Below are 23,358 nucleotides of genomic sequence, written 5' to 3'. Positions count from 1 at the left end.
AGGATCTGTATACTTCTTCCACCACTGGCAAAAGCAGAAATACTGTGATCTAAAAAATTAGTACTGAATTCAAAATGTTACTTAGGCTAGGTAAAAATACTGAAAAAATACTATTAACAGCAAAATGTGCCTAAACTATCCACAGTAAAAGTACTCTTTATGCAGACTGGCTTCTTTTCGAGTGTTATACTGTTACAGCCCTGGTGCTGTGTGTGCCTCTTTGCCTTTTTCTTTCCTTCTATCTCTCTCTAGGTTCAGCCCCCACACATTCAATTATATTATATAATAAATTCTCTTGTTTTTTATACATCTCAGTTTCCCCCTCCTCCTTATCTGGGTAATCCTTCAATGTTACTTCCCTCATCCCCTACACCTTTTTGGGGACTTAACATATACTATTACAGTATATTATATTGTTTGTGTTTATCTCTAACACATTCATGTAAGTTTAATGTTGTAGTTCATGAATGTGGAGCCAATTTTAGATACTTTGAGTAGATTACTAGTAATAGTACTGCATCATGTAATAATAATAATAATTACACTAATACACTTTTCTTATATAGCACCTTTCACACAAAGTTCCTAATTTTTTTCAAAGAAAATAAAAAAGCAAAACATTTATACAACAATTAGAATATAAAAATATGTTATTTTATGTCAAATCTTCATCTGAAAAATAACTAAAGCTGTCAAATAAATGTAGTGGAGTAGAAAGTACAATATTTCCCTCTGAAATGTAATGGAGTGGAAGTATAAAGTAGTATCACATGGAAATATTCAAGTAAAGTACAAGTACTTCAAATGTGTACTTAAGTACAGTAAAATCAATGTTAATATCTTCATTAAAAACACAAACTTTAACTCCACCTGAGAAAGACTATTATAGTCATACAACTGTGATATTATAATCTTTATCATAGCCTATAAGTATTAATAAGGATCCAACACGTTCATGGAAAACTAAAAGGAGATGAAGTGATAAAATAAGACAACTCAAAGACATGAACACAAGGTGGAGAGAGAGAGAGAGCAGCAGGTGGAGGTGGTGTTGATGTGGACATTATTACTGAGGTAAATGCAGCCAAACACACAAAAGAAGGTCTAAACGAAAGTAGGTCTGTGGGCGGGTTTGACTGGACGGGATGTGATGCGGTTGGGACGGTCCAAACTTTCTCTGATAGTCAGTGAACATGCGGGTGGAGACTGTAATGCGGAATTAATCTCAACAGAAATAAGATCAGAATAACATCACACTTTGTTCCAGGAGAGGTGGTCAGCAGCAGAAATCCAGCCCGAAGACGCGTCTAATGAGCTCAGTAGGTGAGTGCTCTGAAGCAAACCCGCACTATACCATGTTAACATGACTCAGATACAGTGGTATGAGTGCGCTCTGCTGACTATTTGATCTGCATTCTGCGCGTTTTGCGCTCCGCCAAGTCCTCCACTTTCTGTCCTGTAGGTCCAACTTCTCTGATCCTTCTTTTAACCGGAAAGCTGCTTATTCCTGCTGTTAAATGAAGCTTTAAAGTTGACTGAAACTTTAAATCCTAAAAGGATTCATAAATACTGAGTCATGATCTTAACTGTCTAATGTCTGCTGACACCCTCCTCTCTGAAAGTGTTGTAATTACACATGAACATACATCCAAGTTTTCAAAGCTGCATTCAGTGATTTTTTTGGCAAAAATAAATACAAATATTATTTGACACTTAAATGGAAAGTAGAACAGCCTTCAGTTAACTCCAGGTCATATCTGTACTTTTAAGACAACTACAACTGTAACGCCCAGTCAGTGCTTTCACTTCAACTACGCATCTAACCTTTCTACTTTTTTCTGCAATGCAAAACATTTCAGCTGTGTGCAATGCATTTTAGGTTGCAAGGTGTTCAGCAAAGCGCTTCACCAGCCGGCTTTTCATGTGAAACTTTTTGAAGCAATTTGAGGCAATTCATTTCAGCCCCTTTTACAGTACTACAGTTCAACTCTCAGCTTTAGTATTTCAGCTGTTAGCTTCTTCAAGCAAAGCACTTCAGCTTCTGACTCTGCAGTTATTACATTTCAGCTTTTAGCAATCACACACATTTTCTACAGGAAATGCATTTTTGTGTCCCATTCTTGTCTTCCTCCCTTACACTTACATAATTTTTGTCCAGTAAGTATTTTATCACTATCACACACACAAACACACATTTATATATATGTATGTATGTATATATTCACCAAATGATTACACTATAAATTGCAGTCTGTAATCAGCAGCATTACCAACAGCTCCACTCCCACTCTGCACCAATCACATACACATGGATTTTGAAAATATGTAAAATGCCATGAAGAAACTTAAATAGACAGACTTTTTGAATTATTATCACTATGCATGAAAATACATTTGGCTCATGTTTGAATGGGTGACTATTATTTAACTGCACTGTACAGTAACCAAACTAACTACACACCCATCAAGGTTTCTGCTTCTCTCTAGTCGGCCCACAGTCATAAATTCCTGTTTTTGATCCACAGAGCCTCCATATAAAGAGGTTTAGCACCAGAAAGACTTTCACTTCAGCTGCAGCATCAACTCTACACTCTTAAACCCAAACATGGCCAGCAAATTAAAATGTGGTAAGTCATGACTCATGATACTACTATATTCATGTTCATATGGTCCTTTGACTTAAATTGTATTCAGTATGTTTTTTTCTTTGTATTTGTGAAGTCAAGTCAGTATTTATTTATACAGCCTGATATCACTTATCACACATTTGCCTCAGAGGTCTGTACAGCAATGCAACATCATCTGTCCTTAGAATAAAGAAAAACTCCTCAAAAACAACAACTTTAAAGTAGAAAAAATGTTAGAAACCTCAGGAGGAGCAGCAGAGGAGGATCCCTCTCCCAGGACAGACAGACTTGCAATAGATGTTGTGTGTACAGAACAGAACAAGAAAGCAAAATTACAGAAATACAGCATGGAACAGGACAACAAACTTATAGATGGATTGATAACATATAGCAACATGTTACATGAAGCCTCTGCATTTATTAAATCACTACTGAGAAACATCTTGTGTAACTGTGAACTCTGAATATTTACACACACATTAGCATCATGGATGTATTATAAGAACTAGATACCGGACTCAAACTATTCAGTCGAATTAAAATTGCTCACCTGGCACATAAGTCAAAAAAAAAAAAATCTGTGCAGCCGCCTGAATATACACAGTAGTGTTTCTGCTGCTTGGTCCTTAGGAGGAGAACAAAACTCAGAAAACATGGGGGGTCCTAGGATGACACACGTCTTGGAGCCAGTGTTGATTGGTACAATTAACATATCAGTTTACAACTGTTGGACGTCTAAAAAGCCTCTAAAAACACTTTTTATGTGGATTGGCCATTAGAGTTCTTATTTAATATTTTTCATCCCTTCCAAACAGGACAGGAGGAGCTGAGGATTGTGATGGTGGGGAAGAGTGGAACTGGGAAGAGTGCCACAGGAAATACCATTCTTGGGCGTCACTGCTTTGAATCAAAGTGCAGTGCTACATTTATAACTGAAGAGTTAGAAAAGGTTGCTGTTATTGACACTGCAGGCCTGTTTGACACCAGGTATGACCAGGATAAAACAAATAGAAACATCATTCAATGCATCTCTTTTTCATCTCCTGGACCCCATATCTTCCTGATAGTTATCAGGGTGGGCAGATTCACACCAGAAGAAAAGCAGACAGTCAAGGTGATTCAAGAGATGTTTGGCCAGGCTGCAGACAAATACAGCATGGTTCTCTTTACTCATGGAGACAATCTGGATGACACCACTATCGAGGAGTACATGGAGGACAGCGAAGACCTGCAGGAACTTGTGGCCAGATGTAATGATCAGTACCATGTCTTCAATAATAAGCTGAAGGATCGCCTTCAAGTCACTGAGCTGTTTAACAAGATCAGAAATATAGTGGAGAAGAACGGAGGAAGCCACTACACCAATGAGATGTTCCAAGAGGCAGAAAGAGCCTTTCAAGAAAAACAACAACGCATCCTGAAAGAAAAGGAGGAGGAAGAACGTAAAAAGGAAGAGGAACTGGAGAAAAAAGTAAAAGAAAAATATGACCAAAAATTCAAGGATATTACTGAACAACTCCAGGCTGACAGGGAGAAGGAGAAGAGAGAGAGAGAGGAGGAGAGAAAGAAGGAACAACAGGAAATGAATATGGCAATGAATGACTTGAAAAAGGAAAAGGAGAGGTGTGATCTGGAAAAGGAGAGGGAGATGCAGCTTAATAGGGAGAGGCAAAATATGGAGCAGAAGTGGGAGAGGAAGTTTGAGGAAATGAAGATGGAGAGTGAAAAACGGATGAACATGGAGAGGGAGTACTGGGAGAGAAGAGAGGAGGAGAGGAGGGAGAGGGAGAGAAGAGAGGAGGAGAGGGAGAGAAGAGAGGAGGAGAGGAGAGAGAAGGAGAGAAAAGAGGAGAAGGAGAGAAGAGAGGAGAAGGAGAGAAAAGAAGAGGAGAGGAGGGAGAAGGAGAGAAAAGAGGAGGAGAGGAGGGAGAAGGAGAGAAAGGAGGAGAAGGAGAGAAAAGAGGAGGAGAGGAGGGAGAAGGGGAGAAAAGAGGAGGAGAGGAGGGAGAAGGAGAGAAAAGAGGAGAAGGAGAGAAAAGAGGAGAAGGAGAGAAAAGAGGAGGAGAGGAGGGATATGGAGAGAAAAGAGGAGAGAGAGAGAAAAAAGGAGAAGGAGAGAAAAGAGGAGGAGAAGAGGGATATGGAGAGAAAAGAGGAGAGAGAGAGAAAAGAGGAGAAGGAGAGAAAAGAGGAGGAGAAGAGGGATATGGAGAGAAAAGAGGAGAGAGAGAGAAAAGAGGAGAAGGAGAGAAAAGAGGAGGAGAGGAGGGAGAAGGAGAGAAAAGAGAAGAAGAAGAGAAAAGAGGAGAAGGAGAGAAAAGAGGAGGAGAGGAGGGAGAAGGAGAGAAAAGAGAGGGAGATGAGGGAGAAGGAGAGAAGAGATGAGGAGAGGAGGGACAGGGAGAGAAGAGAGGAGGAGATGGAGAGAAGAGAGGCGGAGAGAGAGAGAAGAGAGGTGGAGAGGGAGAGAAGAGAGGAGGAGAGGAGAGAGAAGGAGAGAAAAGAGGAGAATGAGAGAAAAGAGGAGAAGGAGAGAAAAGAGGAGGAGAGGAGGGACAGGGAGAGAAGAGAGGAGGAGAGAAGGGAGAGGGAGAGAAAAGAGGAAAAGGAGAGAAAAGAGGAGAAGGAGAGAAAAGAGGAGGAGAGGATGGAGAGGGAGAGAAAAGAGGAGAGGGAGAGGAGAGAAGAGAAGGAGAGAAAAAACGAGCAGGAGAGAAAAGAGAAGGAGAGAAAAGTGGAGGAGAGGAGAGAGAGGGAGAGAATAGAGGAGGACAGGAGGGAGAGAAGAGAGGAGGAGAGGAAGGAGAGAAGAGAGGAAGAAGCAAGAAGAGGAAAGGAAGGAGGAGGTTCAATTAATTGATTAATTGATCAATTAAAGGTGCAGTATAAAAGAGAACTGAAAGACCAGAGAAAAAAGTGAAGAAAGAGTGTGAAATAAAGACCAGACTGATAGCTGAAGATAAAAATCCAGTACATTCATTATTTAAAGGTGCAGTTTAGGTGCAATTTACATTACAGCTACTGTCCAGAATGTAGTAAAAAGCCATGTTTATAAAAAGGGAAACAACTTTCAGGCATTTGACAGGTGGATTTGTGTTATTGTTCAACATTTTTGACCTTTTGCCATCATACATAAAAAATAACAGTAGTAATTGTTTGATTTTATTTAATTGAAAGATATTTTCTGCTTAGATTTTTCAAAATGTTGCACATAGCAGCTACTGTATGGACATATATTTAATGTCATATATTGTCAGTCCATTTACAACAGGCAAACATAAACAAGCTCAAGGTCATTAGTGGCACCAGTGGAACTGTACTCAGATTCTGGATAAGACTTCTGGAGGAGATCAGCGGGTTTCGCCACTTTTTGTCACCATGGGATGTTAATCTTTCTACTGTTTGTCCTCTCAGAGAAGTGGTTGATGTTTGAGGCCATGACCCCGTCTGTAAGGAAGATAGGAAAGCTTTGCTAAGTCTTTAAAGAGGAGGGAAATAACAACACGTCGCACTGTACAGTTGGACCTGCTGAGGAAGAGCTATGTAACAAATTCATCATCAAAATGAATGTGTGAAGCTGATGTAGTAGATCGGAGGCCTTTATCACAAAGCAAGTTCAACCTCGTCTGGCTCTCTTTGTGTTATTAACATTAGCTGTCTGGATAACTGGTATCATGAAGCTGGTTATCAATAAGCTCAGTCAGCTCTGGGTTTCAAGCTACGCCTCTTCCAGGTTCATGTGATATCATGTGATATGTAACATCATTTATCTGGGGGAAAGCTCTGTTTTAGCGACAGCAAAAAGTGATATTTAAAAAAGTGAAATGTTAACAATATAATCATACAACAGAATAAGAAGATGTAGAAACAGTAGAAATGATTTCCAAATATTAAAAGTAGGCTTGAAATGCATGTGGGAACTATTTATATATGAGTTTTGCTTTTTAGTTGGATTATGAAGAAACTATTCTGAATATGTCATGCACATAAAAAACTGAAAAAAGACTGTTTCTGCTGCCAAAGCAAAGAGAGGAAAAGTAGTTGACTGACTGATGAGGTTAATCTGACTGAAATGTTGCATTTACAATCACAGGAGCTGATTAACAGTGTGTGGATCATTTCTCTAATAACAAACAACAGAGGGTTTCATTTTTATTTCCAATTATCATCAGACAGTCGTCTCATGTTATTCTGAGCTGCAGTGTTGGAATCAGAGTGTAAACTCATCGACACTGATCATCAGCTAAAAACATTATTATGTGTTTAGAGTCGTGAACTATACGTCTGTTTGTTAAAAGCTGTTTTAAACAGAGTGGAAATTCAAGCCTGGAACAATAAATCACTCTTTTTCACTTGTCATTTTATTGTAAACTCTGGACTTTTGTCTATGTTGGGATCCTGATCTGATTGGTCAGTGGTTGGGGTATTAATGAGCTGTGATCTGCTCCTCTGAAGTTAACCTTCTCTGGAGCAGGTTAGCTGTTCAGCATAGGTTACCATGTTGATTTATCCCTGGTAAAAGTCAGCCAGCTTTGTGATACTGGAAAGCTTGAGTTCATTCCAAAGATTGATGCTAACATACTGATCTGGCTTCATGGTACAGGCTCACATAAAACAGGCTTTGGATATTTTGAAAGTTCAACCCCTCTGGACTCTGGACTGTTAAGACAGAGTCGTTTTAGGCACAGGTGCGCTGGAGGGGCACCAAAGAGGAGGAAGATATATTTTGTAACTCATTTCAGATGCCCCGGCTCAGCCTTGCAGCCAATTTTTCCCAGCAGTCACTCGCGATATTGCAGCGAAAAATCCCCCTGCTGCCTAAAAAGCATTTTCCCCATAGACCACCACTGTAAAAGAGAGTTTTGATCCATGGAGGTTTTATATTTGCGAAACTTTGCTCGAGCCCAGAAAACCAATTCAAAAATCTGTGCTGTCATCACAATGTAAAGTCTATGGGCCGAGCAGGAACTCATGAGTGGGGCCAGTGTGGCAAAGTCCAGATCCAGCAAATCCAGGCATTTTGATCAATAGTTACCCAGAGCAAAAACTGTTAAAACACTGAAGGCACAGTGTTGTGAACGAGTGAATTGCAGAGCCACAAAATATAAAAACAGTGATCAGTAGTTTCAGTCAATGATAGGAAGCGCCAATTTTCGTCTGTTTTAGTAACATTTTGCAGGTGAACCAAACCTCTAAAATGCAGCTTTTGGTTGAAAACTTAAGTATTTTGTTGATGCAGAAGTTAGTTAGTGTCTGATGCGGCCATATGACTATTAAATATTAGAGGAAACTAGCACATTATATTTTCTTAATGCAGAGGTATTCAGCTATAAAACATATTTAAAATGCTTTACTAATTTTAGTGTGCACTGTAAGTTGAAGTAAAAACATAATTAAAATAAATATTATATAGACTATCTGTGATGAGTTGATGACACTCCTGCACAGATGATCAGTAACCTGGATATTGTTATAATCATACAGAGATATTAATAACCAGAATATGTTCTTTATCACATCCTGATATGATTAAAACCAGGAAAAGTCATTACAGGTGATGTAACATATTTTACAATCATGTATGTCCAGTGTATATTCAGTGTACTCTTAACTATCAGATATCTCAGCTACAGACATTGACTGTTAAGAAAGAAGCCCAGAGTCACAAGATTTCTGAGTTCCTGATAATGGAGAACAACACTTCTTAGAAACTGTCATTTTCTGATGGATTCAGTGCAAAGATGTCTGGAATTGTGTTAAGAATGTATGTAGGAACTATATGTGTTTTGACTATGTGCCAAATTAACATATGGAGCAAGAATTTGAGTGGAAATCCAGATGTTCGCTTGAAGCATATATAAAGTGAACTCATGCCGCTTCTTTCTTTGTCATTCTCTTTACAAGCCTGTACAGTGATGACCTGAGTGCTCCTATTAAAGAAATATCTGAACATTGATCTATGTCATCTAATCCATTCTTAGCCAAGCAGAATAACCATCATTGTGAAACCCACTATCAACAGGGACTAGTGCATGTACAAATACTACCTGAAAGATGATGCTGATGACATGACACAGAACAGAAAGTGAGTGAGGCTGAATCAAGTCACATGTAAAATAACAAGCTATCATAAAATTAATAAATATTTGTAAATGTTAATAAATATTCTAATGAAAGGATTGATTCTGCTAGTGGACATCTCGCCTACAACACCAAAATGTCCAGAAACAGCCCTGTGTTTAGTTATCACAACCCATGGTCCACGGCAGATGATCTGTTTGATTCATTGTTGATTTCTGATAACATTGGTATACTAATCAATTATTTAACAGAATAGACTATTTCAGCATGTTTTCTTCATTTATTCAATGTTTGTATCATAATATTTTATTTTTTTTAAATTTTCAAATTTTCTTACAGCAAGGTGCAGGTCAGAGGAACTTAAAATAGTTTTAAGTCCAACAAAATCAAACATTTAACTCAAGTCTTCTTTAATATACAATTCTTTAATGCACAAATACAAGACATAAAACATTTCAAACAACTTTTTAAAAATATTTTTCAGAAGTCCTTCTTTAAAATGTGCCATTGACTTTGAAGAATATTTTACTCCTTTCACAAATGTTGTGTATTTCATTATAAATGAAACCACTTCAACCTCCAGTTGTTCCATCTCAATTTTCTTGCTTTATAACCATTAAGGAATTGACCTCAGGAATCACTTATTTGGGTTGACAATATTATAGAAAGTCAGTCAGTGAAAGAGTCAGGGAAGGGATTTTTATTCAGGATGTCACGAGGATTCATCACAAAAATTTCATTTTCATTCTATAAAGGTGGTGTCGTCTGAAATAATAGAAAATAAACAATAAACACATCTTATATCATTTATCAGGAACCACTTAAGTATCATAATAAGTTCACTTACAACTAATTGAAAAAATGCATCTCCAAATAATATCAGCAAACATAATATTAGTAGACTGACTTATTAACAAATGTAATACAGCTTCAAATAAAAGCCTGCAATACTGTGAATTAACTCTAGTACACATAATAGTTACTGAACAGTCCATCTGGTTTAACATCAGCAGAAGTTCAAGAAAAATCATGTGAAGCAAAGTAATTAAACTGGCACATGGTCATAAATGGTGGTTAGGCAAACAACCTTTAACAAATGCCCAAAATATGGAAATAAACAAATTAATTCGAAATTAACAAATTCACACGATGAGTGATTGTGTGTGTGACTACCTTGTGATTAACAAGTCCTTACCAGCAGTGTGAAAGGTGCTGTAGTTGGACCCTTTGGTGCTCCTCCCCAGCTCCACTCTCTCATCCAAATATGGTCACTTCTCATCACTTCTGGCTCCAAAAATCCAAGATCCAAGATTGAGGCTTCAAAATGGGAATGTAATGGTGGCTACATCCATTATACATATACAGTCTATGGTCTGCACACACAACTCAGCTGAAGGAATCGACCACTATGTGTAGCAGTCACTGATTGGCTCTGCCTTGATTACCAATAAAGGGAGACTGCAGCTCAGGCTATTATGTATAGGCAAGTATTTGACAATATTGTGACGTGAACAAATGGGACTCACTGATGACAGGACAGCCTTTGATTGGAGACAAAAGACAGAGCAGACCCTGCATATTAATTGTTGGAACATCTCACTGCTGCAGCTCGGCACTGTTTTGGAAGGGAGGGTGTTTACTAGTGTAAGTGTGTTTTATTAGTTGGGAAGAGCTACCCAGCAAACATTTAGACGTTGTATGACTGTTGTCAAATGGTTCGAGATTACTTTTTTTTTTCAAATTGCAAGTTGTGCTGACGCCCGGGGCGTTATCTGGAAGTTCCAGCAACATCGAAATATGTTGTTACCACCTGTTATGTTGTTACTCTTCTAGTTATATACAGTGTTCATTATGTAGTTTTATACATCCTATATGTCTTGATTAACAAGTTAATATGCTACACTTTCTAAAATGGTCCAACCAATGTTCCGTCTGATCTGGACACCTGTTATACATTTTAACTATGTGTCACTTTCAAGATAATCCTGATAAAACATTACATATGACCAAACGTACAACAGAAACTCAGTGAGTCAATATTGCCTGACAATACAACAATATTTTATCAGGATAAACAAAACAGAAAAAGATGATCATCAAAAGCACAGCTTCATGTAGATAATCTGACCATTTGAATTATTTAATTCTTAACTTTTAGCCTATATTTATTCAGGGGAGTCTCTCTTTTTCAGGAACTTTTTGATCACATTCACACCTGGAAGCAGCCCAGTGCAACCACAGTCTAATCTGATGACCAGTGAGCAGCTCCACTGGAGCTGTTGGGCACCTCAGTGGCGGTAATGAGGGAGGATCAAGTGCTTCTCCTTCACTTTCCCTACCAGATTTATCATGCTGGTCTGGGGGATTGGACCAGTGACCTTTCGTTCACAAACTCACTTTTCTAACCTTTAGGCCATCATTGCCCCATTCCATCTGATCAAACAGCTGCTGACAGTCGTCAGCTGAAGTCTATGAGGGAAATAGAGGCTCTAAATCACTGAATCTTAAATATATTTCTAGTGATGGAATGATTCAGACCTAAACAAAAAAACAAAAATAAAAATAAAAAACATGTCTGGTTTAAATATTTTACTCTCTTTTAACATGTAACTTCAATGTAGAGCTGGAACACGCTGATACAGATTAGATGTCAGACAATGTGATTTTTTTTCCCTTTAACTTTGAGCTTCTTATGGGGATATATAGAGGGAAATACAGTAATTTGGTGTTACTGCACTGACTGAATACTGGAACGTTGTCAAGAGGATCTTTGGAGTTCTGCTGCCATCTGCTGGCTGCTTCCCATCCAGGTCAGAGTGATCTGATAACTCAAACTTTGTACTTAACTTATTTAAAACCATAAGCCTTACATTTACAATGGTAAATCTCTAAGGGCAAAATTTAGTTAGAAAATGTGGCGCAAATGTTTGCTGCGGTTTTCATTGCGTGCGTGTATTCAGCGCCTGGTTTACTGAAACAGCGGCTCATTACGCAGCCAGCTGCTGGTCTGACCTCAGAGTGAGAGAGGGAGAGCCCATAGATTTATAAATATTATATATACAACTGTGATATTATAATCTTTATCGTATGTGTTAATAAGGAAGCATTAAACACGTTCATGGAAAACTAAAAAGGAGATGAAATGATAAAATTAGACAAATGAAAGACATAAACACAATGTGGAGAGAGAGCAGCAGGTGGTGCTGATGTGGACATTATTACTGAGCCAAACACACTTAAAGGTCCAAACAAAAGAAAAGTTGAAGTGATTCAGGTGAATGATTTTACAGTTCATAGATGATCAAGATCAAATTCAAGTTTAATAATAATAATGAACAAGAACTAAAACTCTCCGTCCATTAATCTGGTATTGTGTAAATTAATAAACATCTAATTGCTTATTTTTTGTTTCTAACAGCGTAATCGATTTTTAGTTATATACTGTATATAAGTCTGTATTTAACGCTTGTTCTCCTAGACTTTGACTCAAGGGTCTGTGGGTGGGTGTGCTGTAAAACCATTGCACCAGGAAATGAAGTGGCAGGGGGCAGACTTCACAGATAAGGAGTCGGTGATTAGTGCAGTATTCATCTCCGCAAAATCTCCAGTAAATAGGCCACATGTCGGTGCAGTTAAATTTCTCCTCAGAATAACATCAAAGTCTACCAGGAGAAATGGTCGGCAACCGAAAACCAGCGTGAAGAGGAGTTTGATGACTTCAGGCGGTGAGAAATTCACTTTTTATGTAAAAGCTGAACAATGAATTCCTCTAAATCTCACATTTTGAATAATAACTGTACTTGATGTGTCATCTGTTGTGGAAAGCATTCGTATGAAACCACGACACTGCCCTCTTGATTATTATTTAACCAAAAATGGTTCCTTGTGTGAGTGTGTGGAATGTAAGTAGCCTATTATTTTCACATTTAATAATAAATTTGTAATTCGTTTTGTCACTTATTACACATCTTAATGTCTAAAAACTGACCAGTATTTTAAATTTAATGTCCCCTTGCGTCCTTTAATGACCTGCTGCTGGTGCAGGACTAATTTCATGTTTTAGGCAGAACTTAAACACACAGGAATCGACAGGAATAAGGAAGTGCGCTGATCCCTGCAGGTTTAGACATAAAATGGCTGTACAAAAATGCAGCCAAATGCAGCATTCAAACCACGTAGAGCGAGATGAATGCAAGAGGTGAGCAATTTATTGCTAGATAGCATTACAATCGGTGGAAGTTAACTTTTTCTCGTTTACTGACTTAACTTTTAATCAATGAAGCTGGGCTTCAGAGTGAACCAAAGCAGCGGATGCTCCCTCCTTCTCCAATGACAGTTCCCCATACATGACAAACCTATTGGTCATGTTGGAGTGATTGAACGGCCATTCAGCCAATCACAGCCATTTGGCCAACCCACCACCACCGCTGAAAGTAAACAGTTGAAGTACAGTACAGTAAGTGCGCTCGTTCAATCATTGAACATAAATGTAAAAGGCTATCCTTTTTATATGTCTTATGGCAATGTCTTATGGTAAAGTTTTAACAATGAAATTAATGTTTATATTGCTAATTAGCCACCATGCTAGGTGGACTTTGGCAAAAAAAAAAAAAAAGTTTATACAAATTACCTCTTTGTCCAGAATGTAAACTCACATGGTTTATGCTGTTTGAAGCTTAATGCCAAAGGAATGTGTTGCTTTAGATGTCATAGTTTTACTCCTTATGTTAGGGAGTAATGTGTGTTTTGCATTTAATATAAGTTAGAATGAGCTATAGTTTGTATTGTGTACTAAACCTAGAGTACAATAATGTTACTGTTTATTACTGAGCTTAAAAAGGGCTCTGATGGTTGTAGCTGTGGCAGGTAGCCTGTGAGAGCCAGTTGCTCACTCTAGCTTCAAATCACCTGCTTATGTGATTTTCACCTGTTAGCTTTGAGGTAGATTTCGGATGAAGAGGAACGGCTTGTTTCCTGTGGCTATTGGACAGGAACTGATGGCTGCTGCTACAAAACCTGGACAATTTTAGGTATTTAATTTCCCAATTAAAGACAATTAAAGGACCCCTCAGAAATTACTCTTTAAGATTTAAAGGCAACATAATACATTTTCAGGTTGAAGCTGTAATTGTTAATGTTATTAAGCCAATTATTTGAAGATACAGATTTGTTACCACTGTTCAAGTGGTAAGTGTAAGTTTCCTTTAATTGCATGTCTATAAGGTATGTCTATAAGGTATGTAAGGAAGTAGGATAAGAACACTCTGTGAATATCTGAAGTATAATAAGGATAGCTATGCTCCAGTCCAGCATTTCATACAAATAACTGGATGTAAATAGTAAACTGCTACCAGACCCTAGAATCCCCATCCTTTAAAATTGCTGTACAAACCTACCGAAGGCCAAAACAATACCAACAAATCCAACTATCTTATCAGAACAAATTCTGACTAATCCCTAAACAAACAAAGGACAATTAACCAAAGACATCTTCTGACCCCAGTTCCCTCTAAGGGGACAAGTGGACCCAAACCATGTCAGCAAAATGCCCCCCACAGCATAACAGAGCCACCAGATCCCCTTACTGCAGGGGTCAAGCATTCAGACCTGTACCAGTTTTTTCTTTGTCACCTGTCTGTATATCTATATCATATTTATCTATCTATACATATGTGTATATATATATATATATATATACATATATAAACTGTAATTCAATACAAAGTTGGCCTGAGTGGTCACCTTCACCCCATGATGAAACATTTCAATTTTCAATTCAATTTTATTTATGTAGTGCCAAATCAAAACAAATTTATCTCAAGGCACTTTTCACATAGAGCAGGTCATGATGGACTTCCAGGATGACAATGCCCCAATTCACAGGGCACGAGGGGTCACTTAATGCACTGAATGGTTTGATGATTATGAAAATGATGTGAATCATATGCTATAGCCTTCACAGTCACCAGATCTCAACCCAATTGAACACCTATGGGAGATTTTGGACTGACATGTTAGACAGTGCTCTCCACCACCATCATCAAAACACCAAATGAGGGAATATCTTTATGAAGAATGGTGTTCATCCTTCTTGAAGAGTTCCAGAGACTGTAGAATCAATCAATGCCAAAGCTGAGGAACACCATTCCAAGGATTAGAGGGGCAGCATATAGGGTGGGCTGGTGCTGGCTTATAGCCAGTAAATTTTGAATTCAAACAGTCATTGCAGTATGGTGTCATTTGCCCTGGATGATGTAGGCTGCTGGTGCTGGTGTTGAAAAACCTGATGGGAGGTGGAGGGCCCTGGAATTCCGGTGTTGGGTGTTCCATCTTAAGTACTGAAGTGAAGTGAGAATGGGCAACCTGGTGCAGAATAATGGAAACATCTTGAAGTTACTGAAGTAATGTTAGAATAGTTGTATTAGTAACTTGAAACCTGGTGCGAGAAATCGTGTTACTGAAGTGACGCTAGATTAGTTGTATTAGTAACAGGCAACCCGGTGCACATAACGGTAAATGTTACAGAAGTGACATTAGATTAACTACTAACTAGCAACCTGATGCCAGTAATGGTGGACTTGACTGAAGTGATGTTAGATTAGTTATATTAGTTACTATCAATCTAGTGCAAGAGATGGTAGACGTTACTAATGTGACGTGAGATTAGTTGTATTAGAAACTGGCAACTTGGTGCATGTAAGGTCAGGCGTTACTGACGTGATGTTAGAGTAGATTTATTCGTAACAAACAACCTGATGCCAGTAACAGCAGATGTGACTGAATATGTTATGTAATGTTAGATTAGTTATATTAATAACTGACAACCTGGTGCAAGTGATAGTAGGTGTTACTGAATTGTAACACAGTGAGTGCAAAGTTAGCATTATCCAGTTACGATGGCCACTTTTATGGGAAACATGTCAGGTTGAAATAAACTGGAATTATCCTTTTAAAATACATCAAAAATTATGGTAAACCTGCATTAATTAATTCTTTTGACCCCTTGGGGGCAGTGCGACAAGCTGTAATTTACATCGACATATTATCACCACATAAAGTTGTTGCAGTGAATAGGTTAGAAAACAGTTGCCTATTTACACATCAGCAGACACAGAACATCATTAGCATTCATTTTGAGTTGTATTTGTGTCCACCTTACCTGAAGTCCAACAGTCATTCTCCTTTTAGCTGCTTTGGTCTTCACAAAGTCTCTAGTCACTAACTTTGTCTGTCTGCTGTATAATGGGTATTCAGAGGTTTGTAGCTGAAAATAGCTGCCTGCTGTGCTCTGGAAACACTAGTGATGAGAGCGGTGAGATAAAGTTCCAGGCCATAAAAACAAAACATTTTGGAGCGTTCGCCGCAGAATGGCCGGAAGGGTAAAATTTCTGTTGTTTTATATTCAATACAGTAAAATTACAAATGCAAAAACATTTGCATTTTTAGAGAATATAAGGGCATAACAAACCATCAGGATTTTTACTTGATATAGACAGTGATTTCTCTGTAATGCTAACGGCAAATAATTTTCATCCCTTTCTTTCTGCAGACCACAACCCTACTTGACATGGCCAGTGTCACTGTGGAGATCCAGAAAACCCTGGACAACCTTTTAAAAGATGACCTTAAAAGGTTTCATTTCAACTTAAAAGAATACACCAAATCCAAGCATAAACCTATTCCTCGGGGTAAACTGGAGGGCAAGGACACCATGGACACTGCTATGTTAATGACTGAACACTATGGAAGCAATGAGGCCTTGCAGATCACACTAGACATTCTAAAAGAAATCAATCACTGTGAACTTGCTAATCATTTGGAAAAGAACATGGGTAAGACAACAAATGTAAAAATGTATTCAAATTATGAAGTTTATAACTTGGCCTAAATGTTCTTTAGCTGTAGTTTATAATCCACATCAGTTTGTGATGTTGTCTGTCCTTTCATGTTGACACATACATACTCACACATTTGATTAAATCTAATTTAATTTGTGGTTAAACCATTGTTGTTAATGCTGAAGAAAACCTTTAGTTCTGAGTGTTCAAATAACAACAGAATGTATTTGCAGTAACTTAACTGCACCTGGGATAACTGGCAATATTCCATATTTTTCCTACTGTCATCAAGCCCCATTAAAAGACCAAACCCACTGAAACAATGTACTGATCCTTCTAACAAGAATTGCCTGTGTATGCAAAGCCTGATACATAATATAAACTATTAAAAACACACCATCGAGCCACACCTCTGCACTGGGTGACATGTTCCTTTATGATCATGAACACACACACTGTAGTTTATTTTGACTTTTATTCAATCCCACATACACCATCCTGCTACCAGTAACACTCACTTAGAGCACCAAATGTGGATTCATCCACCACTGAAAATAGTCCCAAACTTATGCACAGCTTTCTCCTGTTTGTTTGTTAAGAACTATGCTTGCCAGTTGTTTTAGGAAATTACTGAGCCTGTTTAAAAATGTATCTATACATTTGTAAGCCATTAAAGATTTATGTCTTCAGTAGGAAGGCGGGATGTGGAAGTCAGAAAGTATTGAGAGATGGACTAACACATCCTTGGTTTTGTTTTGTTTTTCTTAGGATTTTCTGACAATCAGAGAATTTAGAATAACAACAACTTTAACCTTTAAAGTTCAATTGAGAGATGTTGTGTGTGTTTGTCTACTTAATAATGTACCTATTTTACTGTTCTTACAGGTCAAATGAGGCATTTTTCAAAAGAAGTTTTGAAGAAAGAAGCTAACCAGGGTGACAAAAGTAAGAATTTGTTGACTTGTGGTGGTAACTCACTGGACAGTTATGACAGATTTGTTGCTGTGAACAAAAGTAGTCCAGAACAAGTGCAGTACCTCCAGTTTTGGAGTAAGCTGAAATTGTTCTGTGCGTTAGACTTTGCCCCTGAGTCTGCTGCTAAAGGTGGACTGTGTCACTCATACAGAGAGTCAAGAGTGGCCAATTGGCACACTTCATCACAATATCAAGGGCAGACTGAATCTGTGATCTGTTAACCTCTACAAACATATCAGTTGGGTCTTCTGCAATGGCAGACATGACCTTGACAGCGACTCTAACAGAGAGTTAGATTATAAGAACTGGCTGATGAAATCTTGCAGAGATATAGAGCAGTTGGTTTTATTCATTTGCAACCCTTAAGTTCTCCTCCATGGAAGAAGTCTCATCATCTTCCTTCTACTTTCACCTGTGGACACTGAGAAATTGCTAAGGCTATCATTATCAATGTCAACATGAATATTAAAGTCACCAACTGTAATTTCTTTATCTGTACTAAGGACTAAGTTTGATTAAAAAACCTCTGAGAATTCAGATAAAAATTCAGAGTACAGAGGAGGACGGTACACTATAACAAATAGAATTGGCTGTGAAGTTTTCCAGGATGGGTGTGAAAGACCAAAGGCCTTAACACAATGGGGTCATTTTGTTTGTGTAATTAATTCACATGTCAATATGTTTTTTCAAACTGTTGTTTTTGTCATGAGAACTTTCACACAGGATGTGAATATTGAGCAGCGAAAGGTTTGTTCCATTTTGATAATCTATCGGTGAGCATAAACTCATGAAAGTAAACAAAGGATTCATTAAGGCACCCTAAATATCCTTTTTGTTGGATTTAAATGTTACTCAATTGTATTGTATCCACTTGTAGAAATTATAATAGTAAAACTTTTGAGCAACTGTACCAACATATAATAATTGCAATAACAGTAAAATTCTACCTAAAATGTGCAAATAATTTCCCTTTCTCAAAGCACCTGGGGTTTGAGTTTCTTCCTTAACACTGTCTAAGATGCCAATTTCTGATGTAAAATGTACTGTACAAAATCTTACAAATACTTATTTGTCATCCTTCCAAACAGAACAGGAGGAGCTAAGGATTGTGATGGTGGGGAAGACTGGAAATGGGAAGAGTGCCTCAGGAAATACCATTCTTGGGCGTCAGTGCTTTGAAACAAAGTTAAGTGCTAGGTCTATAACTGAAGAGTGCTCTAAGGGCACAGGTAAAATGGATGGACAAAAGGTTGCTGTTATTGACACTCCAGGCCTGTTTGACACCAGGTATGACCAGGATAAAACAAATAGAGACATCAGTCAGTGCATCTTTTTTTCCTCTCCTGGACCCCATATCTTTCTGATAGTTATCAAGGTGGGCAGATTCACATTAGAAGAAAAGCAGACAGTGAAGGCAATTCAAGGAATATTTGGCCAGGATGCAGACAAATACAGCATGGTTCTCTTTACTCATGGTGACAATCTGGAATTCGAAGACACCACTATTGAGGACTTCATGGAGGGCAGCACAGACCTGCAGGAACTTGTCGCCAGATGCAATGGCCAGTACCATGTCTTCAATAATAGGATTAAGGATCGCCTTCAAGTCACTGAGCTGATTAAGAAGATCAGAAATATAGTCGAGAAGAACGGAGGAAGCCACTACACCAATGAGATGTTCCAAGAGGCAGAAAGGGCAATCGAAGAGCAAAAACAACGCATCCAGAAAGAGAGAGAAGATCAAATATACAAATAGAAAGAGGAAAAAAACTAAAAGCAAAATATGAAGCTCAGGGATATTAGGGAGCAATTGAAATGAAATATTCATTTCATAATGAAAAGTTCTGCATAGAAATCAGTGAGCTACAATAGTCTTGATTGCATGTTTAAGGCAATGACTCCACCATGTTTAAACCCAGTTTGCTAATATATGAACTGTTAACACAGATACTGATAATAAGGGTGGTGCCGAATCCAAATACGTTATTTGGCAAAGCCCAAATAGTGGGTTTTTTACAAACATTTATTTCGTACAAGTATTTTAAAAATTAAGGGGAGTCACATCCACCTGCTACAAAACGCACATTTCCTAATTTAAACATTACTCCTGGAGTTGGGGGTGATAAAGCTCAGCTACCAACACACAGGAAGTGCTCTCAAAGGACTCTCCATAACCTGTTGTTCCCCTTCTCCTTACAGTTAGGTTGTAAGAAATAGGCAATAAATGGAAAGTGCAAAGCAAATAATTGCCTTTGAAGTTCTTTCCTACACATTACACACTGTGCTGTCTCTGTGTTATGGGTGTATAAGAAGCTACAGGTCTGTCTGCACATCTCCAATGCACTAAGTTTTAGCTCAGTAGTCAGCGCAGTCATCTATGATCTGGGAGACCCGGTATGGGGACCTCCTTCGTAAGATAGTTTATTCATAAACACTTTTTTTTTTAACATCCTGATATCCTTAAATTAAAAGCATAATAAAAACGAAAATAATGTTTACACTTATTTCCACTTTTATTCAAACACAAATACAAATAATTTTACTGCCTCAACAAATATAGATACAAATACAAATACTGGGCTCTCTGCACATCCCTTTTGATATTACTTGTACTTAAAAAATATTTTTTAAGAGCCAAATTCACTCATTAATCAAATCTTTGAGAAAATAATTGGGTATAAGATCATATGGTACTTAAATGATAGTAATTCTATTAATTCAATTTGATTTTTTGTAAATTTGAACTGAATATGACCTCAAAATGCTTAGAAGACATGAAAATGTAAATGTCTTTACTTCTTGTTGACTAAAACTAACAAAAATCAAATGACTAAAATTTGACAATAGCTAAATCAAAATAAGGTGCCAAAATGAAACACAGAGTTTGTCTTGATCTTGTTAAAATGTGAAGGTTTCATATCCGCAGCAGGAATGAGATCAGAACCTGAAAATATGTAGGAGAATGTGGTTGCAGACACATGGCGGACATCATGGCAGAGATCATGTGGGAGGTCAACCACAGTGGTCATCTGTACACAGGAAGTCATGTAACAAGATGTTGCGGAAGTGGTTCTTCACGATATTTACCAAAGAATAGATGACGATGACGAGACAACTGTACCAATTAATTGAATATAGTTCTTTTTATAATTGTGGTTAATCTGTGATAAAATGTAACCACAGTTCATGTTTGTTATTTTTTTAGGAGTTATACATTCAGCTGTTATGTCCATTTGTCGTCATTGGAAATATTTAAAATTTGACAAAATATAATGTTAATAGAAACCTTTTTATATCGTTATTTATTAACATACAGTACTGTGCAAAAGTTTTTGTCACTTTAGATCTTTAGATTCTTCTCCATAAAGCAACATCATCAGGGAGGTGTCTGATCATCTGCAGCATGACAACGAGCCCAAACATCCAGCCAGAGTCATTAAGAACTATCTCCAGCTACAAGAAGAACAAAGAGTCCTGCAACAGATGGTCTCTGATCTCAACATCATGGAGTCAGTCTGGGCTACATGAAGAGAAAGAAGCAGCTGAGACGCCACAATCCACAGAAGAACTGTGACAACTTCTCCAAGATGCTGGAACAACTGCCCTGCTGAGTACCTGAAACACTGTGTGCAGGTGAACCGAGGAGAACCGCTGCTGTTTTAATGACAAAGCTGCTGACAGCAAATATTGATTTACTTTAGGTTTCTGCTGTTTACTCAACTTTGGATCAAGTTAACTGATCAATACAAACTATTCAAAGCATCCTCACCTTACTTTTACTGCCTAAAACTTTTGCACAGTACAATCTAATGTATCTTTATATGTTATTCTATCCTTTGCTCGTTAGATGCCTGGCCCTTGTAAAGACATTTGATAAGTAAATAAATAAACATGTGTTCACCATACTAAAGGACACTGGTGTCAAGCAGACACTGATTCACCTCAGTTTTACTGGACGGTTTGAGGCTGTGCGAGGAATAAGTGGAGGTTCTTCAAACGTACTGACCTACAAAGTCCACTGAAGGGACAGCAGAAGATATAACATGTTGATTGAATATGTATATGACAAATTGAAATAACGGCTGTGGCCTATTGACTTTCACACCTATTTTTTATTAGCTACTTAGTCCAAATAAAGGGGGTCCTGATTCAACACTATAAAGTTGATCATCTTGAAATTTTCATATGATGTCGAGTTTAACTGACACCTTTGAATAATGCATAATAAGATAAACAAACCCTGTATGTACCCATGTATTTTAAGAGGGGTGTATTTAGTCATTTGGGGGCCCCAGGCAAACTATGTGTGCCTTATTTTTAGCCTTTCCCTAACTAAGAATGTTGGTATTGGTGGTGGTAGAATTGCTATAATTTTTGTACTGCTGTTTTTAGTTTTAACCAGTGATTTATTGACCTGCTGGAAACAGAGCAGTATTGATGGAGTCATCGGGAGTATCAGTGATGTTGTGCTGCCCTCTTCTGACCGTGTCACAATACAACAAATGTAAATTAATGTGATGCACACAGCTGTAGTTCTTCACTGCAGGTGTGTTTGCTGTATATTTTGGATACATATGGTAAATACAGTAAGCTTTTTATTTTTAACATAGACACCTGGCTGATAGATAGAAGTAGTTCAAGCATCTCCAACTATTTCCATTTAGCTGAATGAAGTTCTTTATATTAACATGCGTTTGCAAACTGAAACACTGTTGATTACCTTTACAACAAAACAAGAACTAACAGATCTTTACAATGTTTTTGGATTTTTAAATATCCAAGAGTTCATTCAGTTTGAATTCTTTGTAGACTCCAGACTGGTGCCACTTATTACTTTTCAAAATAGACAGATTGACATCAGTTTTATGCAGAAAGCTGAATTTAACCTGTTATATAAAGTTAAACTGCAGATTTTCATCCACACTTATATACTCATATTTTGATTTGTGCAGCAATCTTTACTATGACAAAAATATGAACACTAATGTACAGAGATTCATTGCATTAAATATGACTTAAACACAGCGTTCACACAGGTTGTTATGACGGGGCTGATAGCAGTAAATATCTCTCAGTGAACGTGAGCCGGCAATGAACAGATTAATGTGTGTTGAGTTTCAGTGGAGCAGCTTGTGGAGATCCAGCTCGTGGGGTTTTCAATGGACATGTGAGACTAATTGAACTTGAATCTTGTCTTTGTTTTCTTTCAGATTCAAAAGCCCATGTGTGTGTTTTTTCTCTCCCTTTATGTTCATGAATGCAAATCCTTTGATTTTTGGTGAAAATAAACTTTTGTTCATTGTTCAAGAGGATGAATCTTCTGACTTTATCTTCAAGCATTCTGATTGGATGTACACGATAGTCAACTTTTTATAAACCTCATGATTAACAATATTTTAATGTGTTTGAAATTGGAAAAATTTGGTGTATTCTTTAAATTTGTTTTGCCTTCTCTAAATGTGCTTAATAAACCTGCCTTGTTTTGCAGAAGGACGTATGGACAAATGCACATATTTGTAGTCTCAGATTTTTCTAAGGTTTGAAATTGATTCTTTAAAAATTACTGTCACAATAAATATCCAAGTTTTCAGGGATTTCAGGGTGAAATAGTCAAGAGATTCCCTATAAATAAAATGTGTAAGGCTAAATTTTAGAGAAATGCATGTGAAATAATGCAAAAGAGATCTTGAATGTTTCCATTAATGGAATGGTTCAGACCTTTAAAAAAAACAAACATGTCTTGGTTTAAATATTTTACTCTCTTTAAACATGTAGCTTCAGTGTAGAGCTGGAACAGCCTGATACAGAATAGATATCAGACTGTGTGGTTTTGTTTG

At 37.6% G+C, this 23,358-nt stretch overlaps 2 protein-coding genes across 4 annotated transcripts; both read left to right on the top strand.

Moving 5' to 3' along the window:
• Window positions 1–1,139: 1,139 nt before the first annotated feature.
• Window positions 1,140–8,581, top strand: LOC137187286 (trichohyalin-like). 3 transcript variants are annotated; one of them, XM_067596086.1, is made up of 4 exons: window positions 1,140–1,323; window positions 2,526–2,627; window positions 3,443–4,376; window positions 4,407–8,581. In XM_067596086.1, the coding sequence occupies exons 2-4, from the start codon at window positions 2,606–2,608 to the stop codon at window positions 5,485–5,487; spliced, it is 2,037 nt and encodes a 678-aa protein (XP_067452187.1). In that variant the 5' UTR covers window positions 1,140–1,323; window positions 2,526–2,605; the 3' UTR covers window positions 5,488–8,581. The 3 variants fall into 3 exon arrangements, with proteins under 3 accessions (XP_067452187.1, XP_067452186.1, XP_067452185.1); XM_067596085.1 differs by having other exon boundaries at window positions 2,541–2,627; window positions 3,443–8,581; XM_067596084.1 differs by having other exon boundaries at window positions 3,443–8,581.
• Window positions 8,582–12,245: 3,664 nt separating this feature from the next.
• LOC137187274 (GTPase IMAP family member 9-like) lies at window positions 12,246–23,255 on the top strand. Its single transcript, XM_067596061.1, has 5 exons — window positions 12,246–12,433; window positions 13,643–13,738; window positions 16,258–16,540; window positions 17,432–17,491; window positions 18,610–23,255. The coding sequence occupies exons 3-5, from the start codon at window positions 16,276–16,278 to the stop codon at window positions 19,275–19,277; spliced, it is 993 nt and encodes a 330-aa protein (XP_067452162.1). The 5' UTR covers window positions 12,246–12,433; window positions 13,643–13,738; window positions 16,258–16,275; the 3' UTR covers window positions 19,278–23,255.
• Window positions 23,256–23,358: the final 103 nt, after the last annotated feature.

Source organism: Thunnus thynnus, chromosome 8, assembly GCF_963924715.1.
Source record: "Thunnus thynnus chromosome 8, fThuThy2.1, whole genome shotgun sequence".
Taxonomy (NCBI): Eukaryota; Metazoa; Chordata; class Actinopteri; order Scombriformes; family Scombridae; genus Thunnus; species Thunnus thynnus.
This window is presented reverse-complemented; position numbering and strand designations above follow the sequence as displayed.

What these genes read in the sequence shown, in the direction of transcription:
- LOC137187286 (XM_067596085.1), top strand. Translation starts at nt 2,606, where the DNA reads ATGGCCAGCAAATTAAAATGTG. An exon ending in GGCCAGCAAATTAAAATGTG is followed by an intron (nt 2,628 to 3,442) that starts GTAAGTCATGAC and finishes CCTTCCAAACAG; the next exon opens with GACAGGAGGAGCTGAGGATT.
- LOC137187274 (XM_067596061.1), top strand. Translation starts at nt 16,276, where the DNA reads ATGGCCAGTGTCACTGTGGAGATCCAGAAAACCCTGGACAACCTTTTA. An exon ending in TCATTTGGAAAAGAACATGG is followed by an intron (nt 16,541 to 17,431) that starts GTAAGACAACAA and finishes CTGTTCTTACAG; the next exon opens with GTCAAATGAGGCATTTTTCA. An exon ending in AGCTAACCAGGGTGACAAAA is followed by an intron (nt 17,492 to 18,609) that starts GTAAGAATTTGT and finishes CCTTCCAAACAG; the next exon opens with AACAGGAGGAGCTAAGGATT.